The 24,664-nt window shown below is 45.3% G+C and overlaps 2 protein-coding genes across 2 annotated transcripts; one reads left to right on the top strand and one right to left on the bottom strand.

Annotated features, from left to right (window-relative positions):
- Nucleotides 1-832: 832 nt before the first annotated feature.
- TRIM25 (tripartite motif containing 25) lies at nucleotides 833-6,936 on the top strand (the record flags this gene model as incomplete). The annotated part of the gene is made up of 8 exons (XM_079544252.1): nucleotides 833-1,444; nucleotides 2,354-2,449; nucleotides 2,982-3,215; nucleotides 3,728-3,884; nucleotides 4,479-4,562; nucleotides 4,991-5,056; nucleotides 5,606-5,740; nucleotides 6,404-6,936. 8 exons carry the CDS (start codon nucleotides 833-835, stop codon nucleotides 6,934-6,936), a joined length of 1,917 nt encoding a protein of 638 aa, XP_079400378.1.
- A 9,815-nt stretch (nucleotides 6,937-16,751) lies between these two features.
- DGKE (diacylglycerol kinase epsilon) lies at nucleotides 16,752-24,301 on the bottom strand (the record flags this gene model as incomplete). The annotated part of the gene is made up of 11 exons (XM_079544251.1): nucleotides 16,752-16,943; nucleotides 17,255-17,366; nucleotides 17,815-17,942; nucleotides 18,545-18,616; nucleotides 18,961-19,074; nucleotides 19,221-19,272; nucleotides 19,539-19,696; nucleotides 20,545-20,688; nucleotides 21,574-21,693; nucleotides 22,066-22,225; nucleotides 23,838-24,301. The coding sequence occupies 11 exons, from the start codon at nucleotides 24,299-24,301 to the stop codon at nucleotides 16,752-16,754; spliced, it is 1,716 nt and encodes a 571-aa protein (XP_079400377.1).
- Nucleotides 24,302-24,664: the final 363 nt, after the last annotated feature.

Raw genomic sequence — 24,664 nt, 5'->3', positions numbered from 1 at the left:
GCGATACAAATGAATCCCAGACAAAATGGTGTCCCAGCATGTTGTCAGCGGGCTCTGAAAACCTTCGGAGCCGAACCCTTCTGCCCTTCCAGTGCTGAAGTGTCTGTGCTGCCTTTGCTCGGAACAAAACAAGAAAACCGCACCGGCTGCAACCAATGTGCGAGCAGCCGCGCGGCGCGGTTCAGCACCCGTCCGTTCCGAGGAAAGCTCTGCGGTGCCGGACAGCCCCGCGCCCTGCTGCGGCCCGCCCCGCTTCTCCCGAGCACAGCGGGCGGCCAGGGCTGCGGCCGCTGCCCTTTGAGCTCCCTGCTCAGCCGCGAACCCGTGCTTTGCTCCTGACTCACTTTGTGGGCTTGAGGAAAAAGCAAAGCCCCCCAAAAAAACGAAACAAGAGGAAACACCTCGGGTGGTTTCTGCCCGCACTCAGCGGTGTCAGTAACAAACAGTTACTTCGCCGGCACCGCCCGCACCAGCGCCCGCCGGGCTGCATCCCGCTCGGGGCGGTCGGAGCAGCTCCCGATTGCACCTTTACGAGCAGCCGATCCGGCACAGCCCGCGGTGACGCCGCAGCCGCCGCCCGCACTCGCGATCCCCCGGCGGGACGCGGCTCGGGGCGGCCTCGTTCCGTCCCGGCGCGGATCGCACCTCCCCTGACATCGCTGCCCCGGCGCTGCCCTCGCCCGGCCCGCCCCGTCCCGGCCGCCGCTCCCGCTGGGCGCAGCCCGGGCCGCACCCGCCGCGCCGCCCTCGGGGCGGGGAAACGCCACGTAATACTCGGGAAAGCAGCAACCCGAGTTTCGTTTCTTCGGGACCGGGCGGCAGCAGCGGGAGGATGGCGGCGTTGACCAAAGCTCAGTCGGAGCCGAACCTGCTGGCGCTGGAAGAGGAGCTGACGTGCTCCATCTGCCTCTGCATGTTCAGCGTCCCCGTGACGGTGCCCTGCGGGCACAACTTCTGCGCCTCCTGCCTGGAGCTCACTTGGGCCGACCAGGTGCAGGACTTCAGCTGCCCGCAGTGCCGCGCCACCTTCCCGGGCCGCCCGCAGCTCCGCAAGAACACGGTGCTGTGCCGGGTGGTAGAGCAGCTGCAGGGCTGCGGGGCCGAGGACAAGAAGGACGACGATGAGTGTGAGGAGGAAGAGCGGGAGGCGGCAGCCCCCATCTACTGCGACAGCTGTCTGCAGGCGGCCGCCACGCAGACCTGCCTCACCTGCATGGCCTCCTTCTGCCCCGAGCACCTGCGGCCGCACCACGACAGCCCGGCCTTCCGCGACCATCAGCTGTGCCCACCCGTGCGGGACCTGCAGCAGAGGAAGTGCCCGCAGCACAACAAGCTCTTTGAGTTCTTCTGCAGCCAGCACAGCTACTGCATCTGCTCGCTCTGCCTGCTGAGCCACAAGCTGTGCCACACCAGCCCGCTGCAGCAGGCCAAAGACAAAGCCGAGGTGAGAACGGGGTGACAAGGAGCAGAACTGTCTGCAGACGCTCCCCGGGTGATGGCAGAACTGCCCGTTGTGTGCGGGGGCCACGGGTGGCAGAGTGCCAGCAGCCACACATAGGCTGCAGTCCTGTATGTGGTTTGGCAGATAACTGTCTGCCCTTCCACACTTGCCTGAGTGTGCCTCCATTGCGCGTGTGTTCCTTCTCTCTAAGGCTGTGCTCCTGCCCCCAAGACAGGGCAGTGCTATGGCTGAGCACAAAGCAGTGCTGAGGACAATCCCTGCTCTGTGCCTTAGAGGCCCCAGCAATACTTGGCCTGCGGCACAGCGCCCAGCCCTCTGCACGGGGTCTCCTGTGTGGCCTGAGAGACTGCAGGCAGACACTGCACAGGGTGTGTTCTAACAAAGCAAAGAATCATAAAAGTAGCTTAGGGAGATCTGTAGCATGAGCAAAATGAGCCAGGAGCTGTTATCCGTGGGGCAGTGGGGAAGGAAAGCTGGCCAGTGCATCTCACAGCACTCAGAAGTGATCCAATCACATCTGAGAAATAAAATGCTCTGTTAAAATGAGAGGTGAGCAGCAGTATTTACCCAGTGCCCAAAGTCCAGGGTAAAAGCTAAAGCAAAGTTTATTTTCAGTGCTGGGAGCTGCTCTGCTGATGAGAGCATTCTCCCTTATCAGGAGAATGACTCAAGGACGCCCATCTTTTAGAAAAGGTGGGGCTGCTGGCCCCACAAACTGCATGCATGCAGGAGAGCATAAGGAGCAGGCTTAAGGGTTTTAAATGAGTAGTACTGAATGCTTACAGTGGTTATCTAGAGCTCTCAGCTGTCATTCTTACTTCAGTAACCATGACCTGACCGACAGCACAGCAACACCTTTTCTAAACTGCTCTCTCATCTCCTCTCTTGCAGTCAGCACTGAAGAAGAAGCTGGCAGAGCTGCACAGCCAGAGTGAAAGATCTGTGCAAGCAATGAACTCTGTGAAAACAATCCAAAGTCAAGCTGCTGTAAGTGACAACACTTACGCTTGGCGTGTGTTGGCTCCTGAATGCTGTTTGTACTCCTGTGGCAGTAGTTGTACTGAGATTGCCTTGTCAGGAAAAAACCTCACTGAGGACAGAAAAGAGCCATTTTGGCAGAGCCAGGCAGCTCCATGGCAGATGGCAGCAAACGCAACTCGTGACAGGGGTGGTTCTCACCCACACAGGAGTTACCTGAGCGGTAACTGGGATGAACCCATCCATTGCCACTGCACCAGAAAGTGTGCATCTGTGCAGCCCAAGCTAAAGCATTAGTGAGCAGCAACTGTTCTAACTGTGAGATGGCCTGGCTGCTCCAGCCCCGCAGAACAGACACACAGAACTGTCTTAATTTCTACTTAGGAGTAAATGACTTTTCTTTCCAAACTACATAGAATACATAGTGAGTAATTGGAGTTTACATGCTCCCCAAATACATTTTTTTTCTTGCAGTAGTAGCAGTACTTTTCCCCTAACTGTTGGTTTGAAACCAGTTTCTGCCTGTTTGTGTCTGCTCCAGGAAACAGCTGCCAGAAAGCGAGATTTGCTGAGAGCTGAGTTTTTGGAAATTAAAGCTTTAATAGAAGAAAAAGAAAACCAGACCCTGAAAGTAGTTATGGAAGAAGAAAAAAGAGTTTGCAGTAAGCTTGATTACATATATAAAATTCTGGGAAGCAAGAAGAATGAAATTCAGTCTCTGAGAGACCAGATTGAGATGGCACTGACCGAAGGTGATGATATTCTCTTTTTAAAGGTAATGTGTCCTTTAAATACAAATCTAATTCTTTAGGTTTTTAGAAGCAGAATCACAAAAAACTGCCCTGGTAGTCCTGCTTTCCAGATCCTTTAGTCGAATGATAATGCAGTCATGTGCAAGAACCTTGTATAACAAGATGTACTGATAAGTACACAAACACGAGTGAAGGAACGCTGGAACAAACTGCTGTCTGCGATTCCACCTCTCCCCAGTTCAGCCACTATTTGTACTGTGTGCAGAAAGGCCTCTGAGGGAGAGCTCCCCTCTGTGAGGTGTTACATCTCCGTGCTGTGAGGCAGAACTTTCTTATTGCTTCAGCTATAAGTAATAAGGAAGTAATGCTTATGGGCTGCTGAGTTGCTGCTGAAATTTTGCCAAGGCTTTGTCTGATTGTCACCTGTGCTCTTTTGCATTTGAGATAAATGGACAAAACCCAACCCATTTAAAGTAACCTGGTTGTATTTCTCACATAAATTGCTCTGCATGAGATTTTCCGTTTCTCATTTCAGAGAGCAGCAGCACTGCAACGAACATCAGTAAAAGAGGCTTTTGTCCCAGTGATTGAAATGGACCACAACATGATACATGTTGCTTATCAGTCTGCCATTAACCTTAAAGACGTTGTCAAACTTGCAGTGAATGTGCCTGTGGATAAAAGAACGGATGGTATTGTATCACTGTGGGAACTGGCATTTTGTGCCTTGGCTTTGAGTTCAAATGAGAGATTCCCCCTCCAATCCAAATATAAAAACTAGTGCAGCAAATAGAGCCCATCAATATACTTTGTGTCTTCCAACTTCCAAACAAAGACGTGTAGTCTGGGCTGAACTATATGGGAACAGAATGTGCTGGTGACTCTTACTTTTATCTGTACTTGGATAAGTTATGAGTATTGTGATACTGTGCCCCTCTGGCACAGCCTGTCCTTCATTTTTTTTTAAAGTAATTTACATTTTTATTATGTAGTAGGGTTGGATGCAGTCAGGATATAGATTTAAGAGGGAAACATAAAATGCCTTAGGAGTGATAGGAGTATGGTTAAACAATTGTAAAGGTACTAATGGTGTCATTTTATAGAATAAAGCCCCACTTACCGAGTTAAGCAGGAGTCTCTCCTGGATTGGAGCATGGGTAACTTCTGTGCAGTTCCACTTCTGCCAAGTGTCACTTAAGTTCTGATCACACACCTGAAAAAGAAGGTTGTTCATGCATTACTCTTCTTGGCAATACAGACCGTAATGTGAAATATTGCCCTTGCAGCAAAACCACCTCCTGGGAAAATGAAGCCACCTTCAATGCCTTCTCCAAACAAACCTGTTTTTAAAAAAAAGCTTGCTGCAGACTGTAAGTATTGAAGAACATCATCCTGTCCTAACCATGGCTTTACCATTAAAGAAGACTTCAAGCACGTACCCCAGAGCTTTCTGCTCTGGTGGTGATGCAGCAGTTATGTATAATGAGCACTGGGCCTGGGAAGGGCAGGATGTTTTGTGCTGTTTAGTGATGGATACTGTGTGAGCTGCAATCTGCACAGATTCAGTGCCATCAGCTTCAGCATGCATGTGTGCTTGTAGTAGTCAGTTTGGATGGCAAAGTGAAGCCAAGCCTCCAACCTCTGGTTCCTGCAGTACCCACTGCTCTTCTGCCTTGCAATGCTTTGGAATATTTCTTCTTTTACTTGTACTAAACATCTGGGTTGCTTCTTCCATCTACTTAAATGAAACGAATTCTGCTTATGAGCTAATCATGTTCTGTTTTTTTCCTCCTCAAAGCGCGTACCCACAAAGAGAAAACCTCTCAACAAATGAAAATCACTCTGCTGGAGGAGACAGATACCCGTAAGTAGTGATTAGAGGCAGCCTCCAACATTTTGATGGGCAGATTGCTTCCGCTCTAAGGCTGCCACTTCCCCCGATGTGTTCCAGCCTACAGTTCTGGGTTGATGACCCTCTGAAATGGGAGGCAAATAGTAGGTTGTGTTTCTTGTGTAGCATTGCAGTATGGGTGGCCTCAATGTGCTGCACTGTCAGCTTTATCTACTGCTGCAGTTCCAGAAGAGCCATGATGATGGCATTACAGTTGGCAGAGAGTAAACTTAACTTTTTTTTTTTTTTTCCAGAGGACAAAAAGAATCCCGTTAAATTCGGGAAGTTCAGACTCTGATTTTCACTGACTGCTCGTAAAGTGATAAGCAGATGATTGCTAATGGCGGTATATTGTGTGTATATATATTGTGTGTATATATATATAGTGTGTAAAGCTTGACAAGACAGTGAGCAGCCTGAGCTGATACTGAAATGAGCCCTCCTTGCAGCACACAGCTAGGCCAGATAACTCTGGAGATCTACTCCAACCTGAACCTCTCTGCTTCTGTTATGCATGTGGAGTTTCTTCCCAACTGACCAAATTCTCTTCTGTCAACACAGCACCAAGCGTGGGAGCAACAAATGCTGCAACTGCTGCTAAAGTGAAAGAACTTATCAGCAGCTTCCTGAAAAAAACCAGAGTGGAGCTTTTGCAGTGTAAGACAGAAAACATTGCACTATTTAAAGATGAACTCTCTGTGCCATGTGACTTTTGTGGTCACCTGACAAAAAGACTTATGAAGGGTTTCGTTAAGTAGGTGGCCTTTGGTAGGTTATAAAATAGTTGTTACAAGTTTTGAAGCATTAGGAGGTGGGAAGCTTAACTTATTTTAAGTGATTCTTTTGCCAGACGAATCAAATTAATCTTCAGCATCCTGGTATTTGTCAGAGAGTAAATGAAGTTTTATCAGTAACATCTTTTGATTTTTCCCAGATGACTGCATTAGGGGGAGTCTAGAAATGCAATGAAACCCACTGTACTTTTCTTTGGAATTAAATGCAGGCCGTGTGTGAGCCCACAGAGGCGGTGATATCCTTTCACTGCCCGATCAGCAGTCTCCCTCTGCTGCTGGCATATGTTTGGGTGGTGAGGGAAACCCTGGGGCTGTAGGAAGGAAGGACGCTTACCCACTGCTGCCTGCCTGCTCAGTGACACAGAACTGCAGGTCAGCCCAGCAGCTACCACTGCAGCCAGAACTGCCTGCGCTGTGGAGGAATGCTGAGCAGAGATAGAGATGTCAAAATCTGCTGCATACACGGGAGTGAATAAACAAAAGTGCGTTGATCTTTATTACCTCCTGTTGATTCATGTCTTTGCAGATGCTGCTAATGTCTCACTGGATTTCAACACAGCCCACAACAGAGTGGCTCTGTCAGAGCGATACACCAAGATGTCCGTTTCAGACATCCTACTGAATTACAACCACCACCCTCAGCGTTTCACCGACTGTCCCCAGGTGCTGGGGTTCCAGTGCTTCAAGAGAGGCATCCACTACTGGGAAGTGGAACTGCAGCAGAACAACTTCTGTGGCATTGGCATCTGCTATGGCAGCATGAAGCGGCAGGGCCCAGACAGCCGCCTGGGTAGGAACAGCAGTTCTTGGTGTATCGAGTGGTTTAATTCCAAAATTTCAGCCTGGCATAATGATGTTGAAAAGTGCTTACCCAGTACAAGGGCTACTAAGATCGGTGTGCTGCTCCACTGTGATGGAGGGTTCGTGCTCTTCTTGACTGTTGGGGAAAACCTTAACTTGATCTATAAATTCAAAGCCCAGTTTACTGAAGCTGTGCACCCTGCCTTTTGGTTATTTTCCAGTGGCACTGTTCTCTCTCTCTGCCAAATGAAACCATAAGGCCTGGTACCTTCATGTAGTTTGCCTGGATACTGACATACAGATAATCATTCCCTGCAGCATCTCATCTTTGTAGCTATAAAACATATGTTGAATTCATAAATATTTACTTATTTGTCTTAGTCTAAGCAGTGTCAAAGATTCTGGGTTGGTTGCTTTTTTTTGTTTTTGTGGGTTTTGGTGTTTTTCTGTTTTTTCTTTGCATGAAAATTAATGACTCTTAGGTAGTTTAGGATGTCGGATGATTCTATGGCCTGCATTGCTATAGCCTGTAGGTAGCGATCGAGTGAAACGATGACATTAAAAAGCAGAGAGAAAGGATTTGCAAAGACTACAATACAACCCATTAACAAATGAGTTGTTCAGTAGCTGCTGTAGATTCTGCAGTTGTTGTAAAGGATCTTCAGTTTTCAGGCCTGTGTTTCACAGGTAGCAATATGACTGTTTGAGAAGGAAATAGGAGAGATTCCCTGAAAAGTGCTTCAGGCTTTGAGGTTGGTCTCTGTTTTGCATTAACTTTTTCTCTATATTCAGACTGTTGTCTGTGGCCAGAATTTACAGTGTGTGTTCTCAGTGTGTGACTGCCACTGAGATGCTGGAAGGAACTGTTGAAAGAGGTAAATTCAGGTCTTGAAACACTCGGTTGTAAAAATCGTTACGATTGATCTCATTAGAAGCTGATGGATAAGACATGGTATCAGAATCACCAGGAAATAAATGACAGTGAATATATCACAGAATATTTCAGGAAGATATCCTGTGTAGCAATGTGGATCTGTAACAATAGTCTGTGGGTTGAAGCATTCTGTGTCGTGTTCTGACCCACAATATGCTTCACATCCTCACAGTGAAGGCTCTTTGGAGTTTCTGTTGTGTGTTGAGGAGTTCAGGGAGTGTATGTTTGGTTTGTAGAGGAGCATAAACGTGCTGTTCACTCAAAGCAGAGTCTCCTGTCATAAAACTTTTCCCCTTTGGAAGGCAGGATGTTCTCTGTTGGGATATTTTCATTTGCTTAGTTGGTAGAGACTGGATTTCCTGTGGGGTGAATATGTTACTGTGACTCTGATTTGAGGAGCACAGTGCATAAAGAATGATGTTTCCTCTTTGTGAGAAGCATCCTTTGAAGCCTACAAGAAATCAGCACAAAAGGGAATACATTTCCATCTCCTCTGAAACGGATCTTTAATTCTCCTGGTCTTCTTTGGGTTGTGGTATGTTCCCAGAAGTCCTCATCATGTGCAGAGGAATCTGTACCTCAGCTTTTCTTAATTACAGCTTTGAAACAATCAGTAGGCAATCGAGGTATTTGGATCTCTGAGGTATTAAGCCTGTACCTTGGTGATGACTCTGGACTGACTATGCTAGCTCTATGTCTTGGAGTTCCCCATGGAGAACAAGGAAGCTCATATGATGGAATTCTTGGACTCCAGTGGGATTTAGTATGTGCTGAGGAAAAAAACCACAAAGTTACTTCTGATAGTTTGAAAGGGAACTGTTAGAATGCTCAAAAGAACCTCTGACTACATTTCATGTTAGTCAAAGAGTTTTAGAGGGCAACTTGTAGGAACTTAAACTTTGTGGTCTTTGGTTACTTGGTTTGAAAGCTCATAGTACTTTGCAAAGGATAGCATCATTCTGATACTTCCATTCCTTGGTCCAGAATGGTGTATGGAATTGATGCTGGATCTAAAAGTGCGACTGCTGTCTTTGGAATGGTTGTTCTATTTCAAGAGTCCCACCCTTCCAATGCACTGAAACACTTCAAAAGGTGAGGAAGGAGGATGGGTCCTGTTAGGAACCAAGAGTGCAGTCAGAACTTCTTTTTCCTTTTCCATTTCCAGCTCTCCAGCTGTGGGGACATGAGCAGTTTCATCTGAGAAATCCTTTCCAGTGAGCTGCTCAGCCATGGCATAGGGCTGCAGATTCACCCAGTGGGATGCTGGAGGAGTACCCTGTCCCCTTTTTATGGGGAAAAAAGGTACTCCAGGGGCGTGTGCAGTGGAGAGAGTCCAGCTCTTCTGTTATCTTCTTGCTCTTTGGGTTTCAAAGGGGTGTCAACATTAACCTCTAAGTCTTTGGATTTCCTTTAGCCATAGCATGGAGTGACACTCAAGCTAAGGATAGAAGAGCTCTTATTCTGCCACGATGGACAACGGTAGATTCTTTAAATGTGACATCAGCATGTATCACGTAAGACATGTTCTGGTTTACCATGAGCACTGAAACAAGCCTGCCACTGTACTATAGGGGGTTCTTGTTTTTGGTTTGCTTTTGTGCCAGAAATGAACCAGAATAGTAGAACGAAGGTCTGTTAGTTTGGAACAAAGAGAGAAACGTACAGCTGCCACGCTTCTGAAAGGTGTTATTTCAGATATCTCTGGATTTATCAAAACATTGGGGCTGATATAACAGAGTAAAATATTAGTTCGTAGAATGGCCTGGGTTGAAAAGGACCACAATGATCATCGAGTTTCAACCTGCCTGCTATGTCCAGGATTGACTTAGTTACAACAGGATAAATAATGGCTCAGGAAAACTAGAGTGCTTTTACTCAGCCAGTAATACTATCAAAGCTACAGTGGTTTTAAATAAAACATAGATATAAACACAGATTCCAGTTACACTTTTCTAAAGAACCTGACTTCATCAGTCTAGAAAGAAAATGAATCCTGGTGTTAATAAAGCCGTGAGTGTTAAATGATTTGCTGATACACTGATGTACAAATGAGAGTAACTGGTGAGATCCTTACCCACTGCATGCCTTCATCTGTATTAATTTTTCTTCAATGAAAAGTAGTAGTAAAGTAGTAAAGTACTACAATTAGTAAATGCTTGTGCACGTCTAGATGTGCCAGTCGTGCTGCTCTCAGCCCTGCGCTTCAGCACAAACATGAGCTGCTCAGTGCTGCAGCAGTTTCAGCTCGGTGTGCTTCTCTGGGCAGCAACACTGATTTTATGGTTTTTTATTAATTAATTATTGTAATTATTAAAATGTTTTATTGTCACGCCTGTCATCTCTTAGATGTCGTTGATCGTTTCAGTTATCTCAGTGAACTGATTTTTTTAATTCAAGAAATATTAATTGCAAACCCGAGCTCTAAAGGTTTTCTTCCGTGCTCAGACTTGAAGCGAGCAGCACGGAAAGCAGAAATAAAGCTGCTGTCGCGTTCAAACCACTGCTGTCTTACTGTTGACGCGGTGAGGAGCACCAAAGTGGGGAGGGAAGGAAAGCCGTGCGGGCTGAGGTGAGCCGTGCGCCGCCGCGTCCATGGAGAACCGAAGGGCGGGGGTGTTCAGAAGAAACGCGGATGACCTTCAGCGTCCAGGAGCCGCAGCTGTCAGGGAGCAGCAGCGGGCGGCGCCTCTTCAAGGCAGGGCGGGCGGGGAGCGAAGCGGGCGCCATGTCAGGGCTGGGAGCCGGGGGTAAAACCCCACGTTTCTAACATTTTTAAACGCTGTAAGAATCAATCGAGAAAACGTTCTAATTAAAGCCGTTCGAGCTTTTCGCTCAGGCTCTGCAATTCCGCCGTCCTCGGCGCAGTTAATTTCAGTCATACCTCTTAGGAATAATCAGCGCAGCGCTGGCAAGGCACGACGACGGGCCGCGTTCCCGCCCGGAGCTGTGAGGGCCGCGCCCCTGAGGCAGCACAGCGCGCGGCGACGGCGGGACGGGCTGTGGGGGCTCTCGGCTCGGCTCGGCTCAGCGCGGCCTCGCGCGGGCACGCGGCGCTCCCATAGCCGAGGAGCAGCGGCGCTGCTCCGACCCTCCGCACGGCTGCACGGCCCGGCGGGACGGGACGCGCTGCACTGCTGCAGGCCGCTCTCCCGCCTCGCGCCCCGTGCTGAGCACCTGAGCGCTGGCCACGTTCGCCGGCAGGCCCGTGCAGCTCCCAGAACTCACCTTTTGCTTTCGTGCATAGTGAGAAACAAGAAAATAATGAGTTTAAATACTTTAATCCACACGCTTTAGACCAGAGATAAATACAGCACAAACAACAGGACAACACAACAGCTCGTCAGGACGCTCAGGAGCAGCCAGTCCTTGCAAAATCCGTACTTGCAAGGCTCTGTGAGGAGCATGGCGCCGGCCTTCCTCCAAAGAGCCTTGGGGAGCTCAGCCACAACAGGCTGCAGTGCCACTGACTACCAGGGTTTCAGTTTCACTTCTGTTGGGCGGGGTTCAGCCCTGACAGCGTGCTGTGACTGCACGAGGTGCAGCTTTTATAGGCAGAACCTCACCCGGGCAAATAACACATTATTACCCTTATTATGACTGGAGTGAACGTGGCACTAGCCCACAGGTCAGTGCCAGCATCACCTGCTTCAGAAACATTGGATTAAGCCGGCGAGAATCGCAAACAAAGCAGAGCTGCGTGGAAAGCTCCAGATTCACAGTGGGGACGGCCCAGCTGCTGGCAGTGAGAGCTGCAGTCCCACTCCTTACCCCCCCTTCCGAACACCAAAGGAGAATGTGGCATTTAAGAGCATTGCCACGTCAAGAACCACATAACCACTCGCCTTCAGAATCTGCATTGGAGGTTCAGTGTTATGCTGTAAATCCTCACGCAGCTGACAGCACCGAGCATTCAGCTCTGCTCTGAGATCTGTTCCTGGGAATGCAGAGAGAATGGTGCAGATGGCTTTTGTTGAGGTTGGACACTTAAACTGCACCATAAGGAAACAACTGTTTCATGACCATTCCTGTTTCAGTGCTCTGTAAGAGAAACATAAAACCCACCCAGTCCTAAATGTCTTTCTTGGTTGATAAAACTGTTTACAATTTCCCCTTTTGGTCTATTATTTGCATGCTAAGCTCAGTGTTTTTTTGTGGTTTTTTTTTTCTTTTCTTATTTAAAGCAACTTCAGAATATGCACACACATCCAATACAAATTCCAAGTCACAGTACTTCCAAGCTAAAGAATAACTTTTCTTTTTTAAACTTTTAACATGCTGGTATTTTCTTGTAAGTAGTTATTATTAGTTACAGCTTTTCAGAGTCACGTTTGTACAGTATTCTGACCACTCATTACTAAATAGGAATAACTACTATACAGTTGAAGTTACAAGCTACAAAAATAAAAATCCATTCTGTTTAACTATAAAAACCCTATAAAGAGAAGATGGCTGGAGGTACTCAAGGATTACAACATTGGTAGGTGACAAAATGGCTTCTGAGGGATGTAAACTTCAAAGACTCAGAATGCAACAAACTCACAACATGAGCTCCCACTTAGCCCTAGGAGAAAAGGATTTATGCTGAAACCTGTAAACAACTGGCAAATGAAGCAGTGCAACAATTATATACAATAATAAGAGTTTACAGCACAGTAAACAGGGTAGTATTAATGAGAAGTAAAATTTTACATACATTCATACTTTCAAGCAGCAAAGGCCAGATCCTCAGCTAAAGCATGACAGTGTAACATTACTAGTTTTAATGGAGGCATGTGGCTTTACTCCAGCTGAAGTCTGTCCCTGAGATGCCCAAAACCTGCACTGGGTATTCAGCACTCTGCCGTGCCTTTAGAACAGTGGCCTAAACAATGCTGCAATACAGAACCTGTAAATTCTCTCAATACATCTAATTGCTAAATGCCCTCTGTTGTTTCTTCCCCGCGTTCAAGGTGCAGCTATAGTGTCCCAGAGCAAAAATCAGAGCATTTTTAAGTAAGTGGTTCACATTCACCAGGATCACTGATGCTGCTACTCTTTTTAAATCTGATATCCTGATCTACTCCTACTGAGTACAATCTTGCTTCTTTTTTAAGAAAACTGCAAGTAGTGCTAAGTATGAAATACAGAACAAAAAAGGATTTTCAGCTAGAACATGTGAAGGTTCCTATGTGTCCTACTCCTACCCACAGATTAAGTAGCTATGATGCAGTGCTGCTCTTCCAAAAAGCGTTCCTAAGTACTGTAACATTCATACTGTTATGCTGTTTACAGCTAAGGTACAGTGCTTCAAGTTGGTTTGCTTTAACCAGTTAAATACGATAATATACACTGAAAAAAAGCTGTCAGCATCAGTGCATGTAATGCAGAGGCAGAAGGAACTGAAACAAGAACTTCAACTCCTGGTTCTGAGAACCTGTGGAAAATGTGGACACTCGTCCCCAGCAGCAGAGAGCAAAAACTGCACTGTGAGAACAGGTCTGGGGGCTAGGAATGCTACGCCTGAGGTGCCCATTCTAATATTTTCCAGGAATTATCTGAGTAAATCAGTGATTGAGGCAACTGAACAAGGTGGGCTGCTGTGTGAAACCATTCAACGTGCTTTGCTGACAAGTTAGCCAGCATAAAGCATCAAAGACAAAGCTCAAAGTGGAGAAATGCATAAATAAAGAAGTCCAACGAAGCCCAAGACAAAAAGTTCTGTGTGTATGGAAATGCACACATGCACCCTCCTCTCAACATGCACACAAACAAACGAGGTTGGAGCCAGGCAGGAAGCCATGCACAGGAAGGCTCTCCTTCAGTTTGCTGTTTGCATTTCACAGGACTGGGAGCCTACAGCAAAGGATGCTACAGAATCTGACCAAGCTTCTGTAACGCCAGCGTGTTCAAAATCAACTCCCGGCAACCACTTTTGAGTGCTTGACAGTTTTTGTTAGTATTCACTCTCCACATTTTACATAAGGTTACACTGTATGAAGACTGCCAGAATAACCTACTCATTGTTTGCCTTTATTTTTCCTCAGTATTCATCAGTAAGAGGGCAAGGGAGAATCCTTCTGGGCAGGCTGTGAGGCCCAGCTGCAGAATACCCTCTTCTGGGTAAATGATGTACTGCAGTATTTTGAGGTTTGCAGTGCTTTCAGGGAGCTATCTGTACAGCAGCTATTTGTACCAGTGCTTTCTGTACCAACAACATTAAAACAAAAACATGTAGCAGTTTTAAAGCCACAACACAAGTCAACATTAAACAACTACAGCTATATTACAGGCTACAGAAAATAATCTATGTCAGCGTTACAATCTGGGAGCCCATTGCTCACATTCACTTTTAGAACTTGGACCAAAATTTAAACAGTCCCATAAGAGTAACTCAAAATAACCAACTCTATTTGCAACACAGTGGAAAAGAGGACGCATTTAAATGAAAGGATGAAGTGTAGGAAGCAGCAGCAAGACTTCCCAATGGATGCTAGTGCTAACATCTGCTTAAAAAGCTTTTGTCGTCATGCATATGACAACTATATACAGTCGCAATAGAAGGATGACCACATGCCTGGTTGGAAACTGGACACATACAGCATATTCTCCACACGATCAATGCAAATTTACAAGAAGCTCTCCATGTCTGTAACACTTAGACTTGCCACCTATTGCTTCCTGCAATCACCAACAGTCAGTTCGTGAAACAAACCTCTTTACTCCCACACCCAGGAATGGAATGATCTGTGCAATACAGACCATTTACCAGGGGCTCTGCCAACAAACGCACACCTAGATGTTACTTTCAATTCTCATCCTCCTTGCTTTCTGCAAAGGTACTGATAGATTTCCATTTCCCAAAGAGTATTTCACACTCAGGACTGGATTCCTGGCAAAGTGCACTAAGTGTGCATCACTGGAACCTGCCCAGGCAGAACAGATGTGGAAAACCAGCTTACCTACCGGCAAAGAGGGGAGAAAAGAAAAGCAAAGCTTTCCAAGTCATTTTTCTAAATGTTGGGAGTTCAAAGAAGGAAGTTTCTGATCCGCTGAAGATTCTTAAGCTATAAGATAATGTGAAAAATCACCTGATCAATGTCAGGGAGCTCTTCAAATTGCACTCTGAACAGTTCAGATCAACAGCCAGTGGGTGCGACTTCTTGTGAGGAAATACTGCCCTTCAGAGCACATACTCTGCTTTTCCAGAGCCATCTGTTTGTACATGAGAGTTACGTGAGAAGCACAATGTAGAACTTAAATATCTGTAGGATGCTCATGTCTGTAAGTTAACAAATAAAAACAACTTTCCACTACAAGGCTTCTGAAGCTACAAATTGAAACTCAGTAACAAAACAAAAAAGTTAGGGCAACAGGTTTATCTAACATTGCATGTTTTTGCATATTTTAAATACTTTTTACATAGACCTCTATATTTACATACTATAAAACAACTCAGATGAGGTGTGGGAGGCTGATGAATGAGACATTTCAAATGGTATCTGCCTTACAGTTCATTCTACTCCGATCACATTTCCAGATAACCAGTAGTAGTGCCAGACCTAGCACGTACACTTCCTAGAATGAATACTATCAATTTAAACATCCAGATAGAACTACAATTAAGGGTTTTAAAAATACTAACTTCCCCAAGGCTTAATAACTTATTTTAAAATGTAAATAGTCCATTCACTGTTAATGCAAACTTCGTTTTATAGATTGTTGAAAAACAGTTTCTTCTTGCAAGACCCAGAGACAACCTGCCTTACCTAATGGTGTCTCTCACAGTCAGCATAAAGAAAAATGAAAAGCGATGGGGGAAATTTGACAAAAGCAGCAACATTTGGAAGTTCAGGTCCCTGATCTTAACTCGTAGCTCTCATCTGCTGCGGGTTTAAAATACCTATCAGAAGAAAAATAGGAAGCAGGTTTTCACTTCTGTTAACTGTGAAGGTGTTTTCACCTGAGAAGCTTCAGATATGTCAAAGTGACAGTGTACAAGCACTGGTGTATGTGTACTTAGCCTTTATATGAGTATAAGCCACTTACTATGGCCCTACACTCACATGGGGAATGACGACTCGGGGTCGACAGAGATCTCTGATTCCTTAAGGACCAGTCAGAAATCAAACGTTTAATTCCCCCTCCAGCCCAATGAACATCTGAACCTTCTAACCTCTGCAAACCTAGCCCTCCTCCTCAGATTGAAACAGTGAACAGATGGACTTGCTGCCAATTGTTTTCAGGTAATTCAAAGCAAGACCTTTAAAAAGCCTCTTGAATACCCTAATAATGATGGTTTGCCAGCCATCATTATTTAAAACCATCCATATATACCATACATATTTTGAACAGCTCCTTTGTCAAGTTTTCCTCCAGCAAGCCTCCTTAAGAACTAAAATGCATTGCTATTTACAAAAAGTAGAATTAATCTCTCACTGAACTGAAGCAGGCAGTCAGAGGATCATTCAGTGCAAATCACGGTACAACTATTTCCAAGCTGCGTTTTGGGTACTTGGGCTTACAAAGCCACTAACAGAGTCATTTGCTAACATACCCCTCTCAGAAACCTTTGGTCCAAAAACATCTTACTTGCAAAGTGCCTTGCCAAGAGCCCCCACATCCTCCACTTTCCCAGTCAAACCTACAAGATGTGTTACTGCACAAGCAGGCACACCAAAAAGAATTTATCCTGCTCCCAAGAGATGGCAGCCAGGTGCAGGCTGTCCTCAGAAAAAACAGCTCCTATTCTACCTATTCTGGTTTTCTGTTATGGAACTGTCCCCGGGAAAAAGAAGAGGTGCAAGCAGGCTGAACTCCCAGTGGTTCTCCTTTCCAAGGTTATATACCTTTTGCATGCAATACTGCATATGTGCACAAGATGTGATTCTACAGCAGGGAAGAACTGCAGCATCTGGCCCTTCCCTCCCATCACAGTAACTTCTCCAGCTGGAGAGGCTGGGTACCACTGCCAGTCTAAAAGGCAAAACAGTTGTGGTAATTCAGCTGCGAAAATGTTTGTGAATGTGAAACCATGGTTTCCTCAACCCTAATTAACTCACAAGTATGAACCTTACAGCATAATCCTTAAGCTAGATCAAGCATTCTCAGTGTTTTCAATGGGTCGAAGTTCTTCACTGTGTTCTGTTGCGTCCCATGGAATTTAAGCATCTTCATCTGTCTGCTCTCTCACGTGCTCCTGCTCAGACACGCTGGATGCGTCGTCGTCTGTTTGTTCACCCGAATGATACAACATCAGTGCGTGTGTCTTATGAGTTATGGTAACAGTGCATGGCCCCTGAGCCCACGGCTCTCCGTCCACCTGCATTGGCATCTTTGAACTCTTCAAGATCAGCTAATGTTAAACAGAAGAAGACACAATCACAGCAGCTCAGTGTAGCTCTGAAGATACCTTTTTAAACTACAGTGTACTGATGTTGCACAGTTTGAGACTTGCAGGAGAGAAACTTAGTACATAATTCCTTGTACTCATAGGTCACCGACCACAGCAGCAGAGGTCGTTAATTATGCATGTCAGCCTTTGCTAAGTAAAGAAACATTCAGCTCAGCTGCGGACTGAAACCTTAGGCCATACAGATGAGTGCCTGAAGCTGTATGCTGCGTGCTGAAAAGACTTAGGGAAACACGTTCATAAAAGCTACTTACCCTCACTGTATGTGCCTGCCCTAGACGAACAGGATTGGCTAGTTTCACCTGAATCTGAGCACAGTGGAAGGAACCATGAACTCCAACAACTTCCAGAAGTCCATCATCGTGCCTATGAATTGAGAAAGCAGGCTCTTTTTTAGGGAGGCTTATGAGCTCTAGAGCACACATCCAAACATTACAGTTTTCCATTGTTGTTACCATAGAGAAGATAAACGTTACAATTATTTATTTCTCCTGAACAGTAGGTCACGCTGAACAGCAAGGGAAGCTGTACAAAAGCAGGTCAAATACTGAGCAATACTCCTGGTATTCCCTACCTGGCTACTGGCAATTACAGGTATGTTGCATTCTGAGACTTACAGTGCCTGTTTAAAGCCCTTGATGGATTTCTGTTCTAGAAATTTTTAAGTCTTCTATCTTTCAGTCATTTTAGTCCATTACTAATCCAGAGAAAAAAAAAATAGCTTTTTTTGGCAAAGAACTTTGTCCAAATAATTTTTGGAAGCTTAGCCTCATGGGCATTTTAAGGGAACTATGGAATGTATTTATTTGTGTACCTTGCCAAGGGATAAGGTTCATCACCCATTCCTTCCCAGAGCCTACAGCCACCTCCCCAGTATCCAATGTTCAGGACAATGATGCCTTCCAAATTGGGTAACTCGATTCTCTCACCATCCAACTCTAGCTTTAAAAGAGAAACAGAAGTTAATTATCACATAGTGAATTCAGAACTGCAAGAAATGCTAATTATTCTCTTTATCCATTTAATAGACTTATGCTTGAAGCAAGAAAAAAAAAAAAACAACACAAAACCAGCCTGTGAGCTAAACGGACCCTGGACAAATAGGATGTATTTTCTTCTCATACTTAAAAAAAAAAAAAAAGACTTCTGATTTTACGACAAGATCAATACGTTGTGCTTTGTAATTGTAATCAATTTCTGTTAATAGAAAACACAAAACAAACAAAATGAGAACACACAAAAAAACCTTATTCATGTAAGTCTCTGGTGCAGATTTTAACTCAGCCTCTGCAGCTGAACTGAGACCTGAGCCAAGAGCTGAAAAAATTTCAGGAATTCTCTGTAAGCTCAAAGGCATGAATTCCATGAAGCAAGTTGCAGACAGCAAAGGAACCTGAGCATCAGGAAAACTACACACAGCGCAGAGCTGTCCTTACACAAGTGTCCTTACAGAGTAAACTGCAAAGCTTTTTCCCTTTCCTTTTGTAAGGTAAATTTTGATACTCCACTATTTGCCTAGTAAATAAGGAAGTTAAAAAACTTACCTCAACTTTCTTGTTAAGATCTTTACATTCCTGTACTAAGCAGTCTTTGGTTCCATAAAAAAAATAAACGGCCTGCAAAAAACAAGGGGGAAACAGAAAACACTGTTAGAAAAAGGCAACACATATGAAGCCTACTGTAAATGTCATGTGCTGTCAGGACCAAACCTTATCATCTAACATGCACACCTAACACACCTGCACAACAGGACAGCTGTGCAGAGACTGCACCAGTACAGTTCACTAATGCCTGAAGACACATTTTCTTTCAGAATGAGAGCTCTAAAGACTGAAAATCAGCTGAACAGAAATGAAGATACAATATTTAATTAGAAGAACTTACATCACAGGAGGGGGAAAAATCATGCGTAAGACAAGTCAGAAACGCCAAGGGGAAAGTGCCATTTTACTCAACACACCTTATTAATAATTCTGCTGGAAAACAGAGAGGGAGTCTTCTCACGATGGGCATGGAAATTTAGAGCCATAAGAGCATCAGGTCCTATAGAAAAGTAGTTGTTCATTGTGAATACCTGTAAGAGAAGATTTCTATTTATGATCTTATCAAGTATTATTAATTAGAAATTAAAAGCCACCACAATTAATGGGAAGTAGGTAACCAGAAAATAAAACTGTATAGGTATTCCACAGAATCCGTGCTTATAATTGCAAGCCATACCTTTGGCTTCCTTAAGTTGTAGTATCCTTTGCTTGTCACTTGAACTTTCCATCTGAAAAACAAAGCTATTATTTAGACTTGTGACAAAGAAACTACTCTCAGTATCAGAGCAGCTAAGGATCTCAAAAGACTCGCGTTTAATTGAATTGCATCATAAAGGAGGTAAGCAATGCAGAACAACTAAACATAGGCTAAGTTTGGACCTCAGTTATTCTGCAGTTTCCTAACCCACTTAGGAATTCCACATGCACTGCTTTAATTGGATAGACCTATGGTAATATTTGGTTCTACAGAATTGACCTTTCCACTGCTACCCACCTGTCCAGCACGATTCCATCTGCCTCCATCACATTTCGTAGGATCTGTTCCACAGGGACTTCTCCAGCATAACCTGCACCCCAGCCCAGTGTATTGGACAGGTCGTTACCTGTTCCTAGAGGTAAAATTGCAACTTGTGGGATAAAGCGTTCTTGCCCCTAGGACACAGAAGCAGTGCACATTAGCTACTGTTCAGCATTCACTTTCCACCTTCTCTCCCCTAACATTCGAGTTACATAAGCACCATTAACCCTCAGAGCAGCTTGTTACCCAGTGCTGAGCGACACAGCTGCCACTATGAGCACAGCAGGTGGCCAGCAGAAGCACTTGCAGTAAGGATAATGCAAATAAAGGCAACGTCAAGCCATGGTGGGGAGAAAAGAAAACGCAAACGCAGCAGAGCAACAGTGCATTATTAATAGCAAACAGAACAATCCCTCAGGAAAATGTTGCTTTGGTTCTGGAGAAAGGGAAGCCTGAACTACTTGCCCCATTTCCCAACCTGCTGCAGTAAGTCACTACTGCTGTTACTGTGTGCACCTCTGGGGAGTGACACAAAGAACACAAAGGCTGCCAACCACAATGAAACAAAAAGGCTCTTGCAGCACTCAAGTGATGGCAGTTCTGAACACCCTCGCATATATAATACTACTCAATTATGGACAGCAATTTACATGCCCCCAGAAACAAAGCCACTATGTAAGGTTCAGCAGTGTCACATGCACAAAGTGTCCTGAACAGATGCAGAGATGATGATTTCTTCAGGCAAAGAAAAAGAGCAACATACAAAATATCCTGTAGCAATTTTCAAATAAGCTTCTAACATCCAAAGCTTTTATACATTTTTCTTCATAACACAATGCACTTTTGTCCTCAGTACACATAAGCAGTTCTGCAATTATTTTTCTATAGGCTCATTCAGGAAGATGTCTGTGATAAAGGCAGGTAAGAGATTAGGCTGCAGCACTTCTCACCATAAGACAGCTTTTCATTTGAAGTACAATACCTTTATCTTCATTTCATCGATGGCATCCAGGACCCAGCCTACTGTACCATCCCCACCACAGACAAGAACCCTGACAGCATTGCAAGGCAGCAAGGAACAGAGTTGGAGTGCTTTAGCAGGTGTAATTTTGCTTAAATCAAAAACCTAGAACAAAGAAAATAAGTTCTGTAAGTTCACAGAATGGGACTCAGGATTTGCCTCACAAATAAACAACTTCAAGATGTTCATTCTAATACAAAATAAACATTCTCCATAATATCACATAAGCAAATGAGCTGTTTTGACTTTTTATGACCTGGATTCAGTCTCCCAAGGTCACAAAATAGCTCCAGGTGCTTCACTAGCAATAAATGCCACTGATAAATCAAGCTGACCAAGTCCTAAGAAAATCCTGTATCCAAAAACACTACAAGGAATTTTCTGAAGATGAAAGACTTCAGTTGAAAGTTATTTTAAGATATTCAAGACACAAAGAGGTCTGTTTTTTAAAGCCTTACTGGGATGCCTTTAAAACAAAGGCGCAGTGTTTTCTATTAGTCTGTATTCCAAAGCATTCTTTTGAACTTCAAAAGAGGAATATTAAGGTGCAGCCAGGAAATCCAAGGAACAACTCACTGCCGTCACGTCAACATCCTGTGCTGTCAGGGGAAAGTGTCAGCACAGAGCAACGGCTGCCAGCACCGCCATTCCACGAGAAAGCAGACACACAAACCAACATTTCAAATGAAGATTTAAATATTTCATTTTCTAAGAACTAGCAGACTACTTTGAGGGCCAGATACTCGTCATCAGAATGCCTGCGTGTATCACACAGAAAACGTGCAACCATTAGAAGAACCAGAACAAACACAGAGGTGGGAAGGCCCCACATTTCAGTCTTCCTGTAAAGCTGTTCTTTCTAACACAACAAACTGCATGAATTCGTTTCCTTTACTCTCCCTCAAGATCTTACTGCCATTACGGAAGCAAAGTGATGTTGATTCTAATTTCTATTTTTATTTTACTATAGAGGCTTCTCACTGCAATTACCTGAACAGGGTTCAGCAGAATTTTAAATTCTCCTAGTAAAGTCTCTCCCATGTTGTTCCCACTACGAGTGTTTGCCAGCACGATTACTGGGATCCAGTGCTCTCTGCAGTAAGGGACCACCTGCAAAAAGGCAACAATAAGTAACTTGCACTAATTCTGCCTGGTTGAAAATGTCTCAAGTCTTGCTCCAAAACCTGTCCTGTTTAAGTGCTGGTTAGCTGGAAGTCATCAAAATAAACAAGTATTTTCAGCACACCAAGGCTGAACATTTCCATTCTGTGGTGTCCAGGACAACAAACACTGCAGAGTTAGATAAGTAACAAAACATTACAGAACTGTTCAAGCAGTGATGTTTCTCACACACGGTTTTGGTATGCAACAGTTCTTGTGATGTAAGGACACTTTTTCCCCACACCTTTACCAAATTTTCAGATTTTATTACAAAGCAGAAGCCAGACAATATATATACAAAAGGAAGCAGCAGACAATTACCTTTTCATAATCAGTTCTTCTGTCTTTACGCATCTGGTTGATTGCAGACAGGTAGTAGGGTGGAATAATCAGGTCTCTGAATTCTCCAAACGTGCACTCCTCAATCTTTAAACAATCCAACATGCATTCATCATGGACAGTGCACTGACACCACACACACCTGGAGAAGAGACCAAAAACCACGAGAATTCACCCTCAAGTAACTGGCATATAAACGTACATTTATTTTAGAGAGACTGGAAAGTACTCACATCACATGCACTGCTACAAGTAATACTTTAAGCCCATTACAGAAAACACTGTGCAGTCTATAGAATTTGAAACGACCATCTATTGGCTACAACGACAAATACAGAACTACATCATGTCACTGAATGTTTAGAAAAACGTCTGAATTTTGTGAACTAAATTACTTTTAAATTAATTACATGCTTTTAACTCCAAAAGTCAGACGCTACAAATATTCACTTGCAGTGAGTGCAATATAAAGTCACACTCAGAGCTCATAGGTAAAACTGAGCTCCTATCCATCCTTCCTGAGCATACACTACAATACAGCTCACTAACTCAAGATGTTACTGCTACATTAAATGCCTTTTAAGTGTATTTCTTAATAGTGGTAATATTCTCAAGTCTGAAGCCCAAAACATTGCACTTGCACAGTACTGTTCAAGGCCCATTGGATTTCATTATGCAAAACTGCTCAGCTTTTTGGCCTATTCTAGAAGCCATCCTGGAAAACAGAGTAGAACAAGAGGGAATACTGCAACTCCTCCTGCCAGCCTCTGCAAAACGTTAATCCTCACTTGCCACATCCAAAGCCTGGGTTTAAGCAGCTGTGAAAGCTATTTTTGGAGTCTTTCTGCTTAACCCAGCACACAACTAGAGCAGCAGTGATATTTGCCTGCACTGTAGACAGTGAATATCAAGACACTGCATTTTCTCCCTCTCACACTTTTGATTCCCAAATCCCGACCCTTTTCTACTCTGCTAGGCACACTCTCAAGATCTCATTTCTGACAGTATGCCTGTTTAGACTGAACTCTGCTGACTTACTGCCAAACTGACAGTATGACACAGGAGTAAAGAAAAGCAGACAGCTGACATCCTTTGGGAAGGCAGAGGTCACACTCTGCACTGATCACAGGATGAGGACTATCAGCTCTCTATCCTGGCCCAACATCTCATGCTGATAACTTTAAAAGCACCCTTGCTGATGCAGTATGAGTCCTTGAATGTTTTCTTATAATTTCTTTATCATTATTGCCACAAACTGTAACAATGGACTATATTACACCAGGTTTTAAAACCTTCCTATTTGCTTATTCTGGGTGTTTCTAAAAGGGAAAAACAAAACAGTTACGGTAGGGTTGGTTGTTCCAGCTGCACTGATCACATGCCAACTTTGCAGTTACACGGGCATTTTTGGCAACCTGAAACACGTGCTGTACCACTACTATAATCACACCGAACAAACAGGCGCGTCAGAGCTTCCTCATGCCTGTCCTCAAAACACAAGCTCTCTTGGGCTTAGTCTTCTAGATGTAATTATATAGCAGCTAGCATATCACGATGGAGAAATGCAATTAAGAGAACAAGCAGACACAAGAGGCAACGTCTTAACATATGAGTGAAATTATTGACCAGAACTCATTTTGTCATAGATTCTTCCACACAGTTTTTGTGGCAACGTGCTCCAACAATACCGGGGTAAATTCAGCACAGAAACAGCAGCACACTTTCCCACGGAAAGCCAGCCTCCACCGCAGTACCTGTAATCGCAGAGCTTGGGCTGCGTGCCGCACTGCTGCTTGCACACCACGCAGTGGCTGCAGAGCGGGACGTTGCCCCTGATCCAATGGTGCGGCATAGAGCCGCGGGCTCCACCTTCGCTCCTCATCACGATTTCCTTGCAGAGGAAATGCTGGTCGGCCTTCTTCAGGCATCCCTCGCAGACGCGCAGCCCGCAGCAGCTGCAGAAAGTGCCTCTGAGGACGTGCTGAGCGCACACGCAGCAGTAGGAGGGCTGCCCGAAGAGGTCCGTGTAGTGCCAGTCGTGCTCGCTCTTGTAAAAGATGTCACGTATCAGCATCTGCCGCCGGGAGCGGTGGAAGCTGCACCACAGGGTGATCAGCACGGGCAGGATGACGGAGCACAGCGTCCAGAACACCAAGCTCCGGTCCGCGACGACCGACGACATGGAGAAGGCTCCGCTCCCGCTCTCTGCTCCCGCCATCCCCGCCGGCGCGGCCTCCCCGCCTACCCCCTCACGTCGCCCGAGGAGACGGCACGGCGAGGCCGGGGCCGGCTGCCCGCCGCGAGCAAACGACGGGCGGCTTCGGAAAGCATCTTCCGACCCCTCGCCGGCTCTAAGCGCCTCCGATCCGACCCACCCGGCTGCGGGGCCTCGGCGCCGGCAGGGACGAGGAGCTCCGACGCCGCCAGCCCGGCCGGCCCGGCCCGCAGCGGCCGTGGGGGGGGCGCGAAGCGGAAGCGGAAATGGCCGCGGCGGTTGCCGGGCAACGGGCGCCGCCCGGAAAGCGGCTGCTGCCGCCGGCGCCGAGGCGCGATCTGTGCCCGGCGTTTCGAAGCCTCGCGG

The sequence above is a fragment of the Tetrao urogallus genome (assembly GCF_951394365.1).
Source record: "Tetrao urogallus genome assembly, chromosome: 18".
Lineage (NCBI taxonomy): Eukaryota > Metazoa > Chordata > Aves > Galliformes > Phasianidae > Tetrao > Tetrao urogallus.
This window is presented reverse-complemented; position numbering and strand designations above follow the sequence as displayed.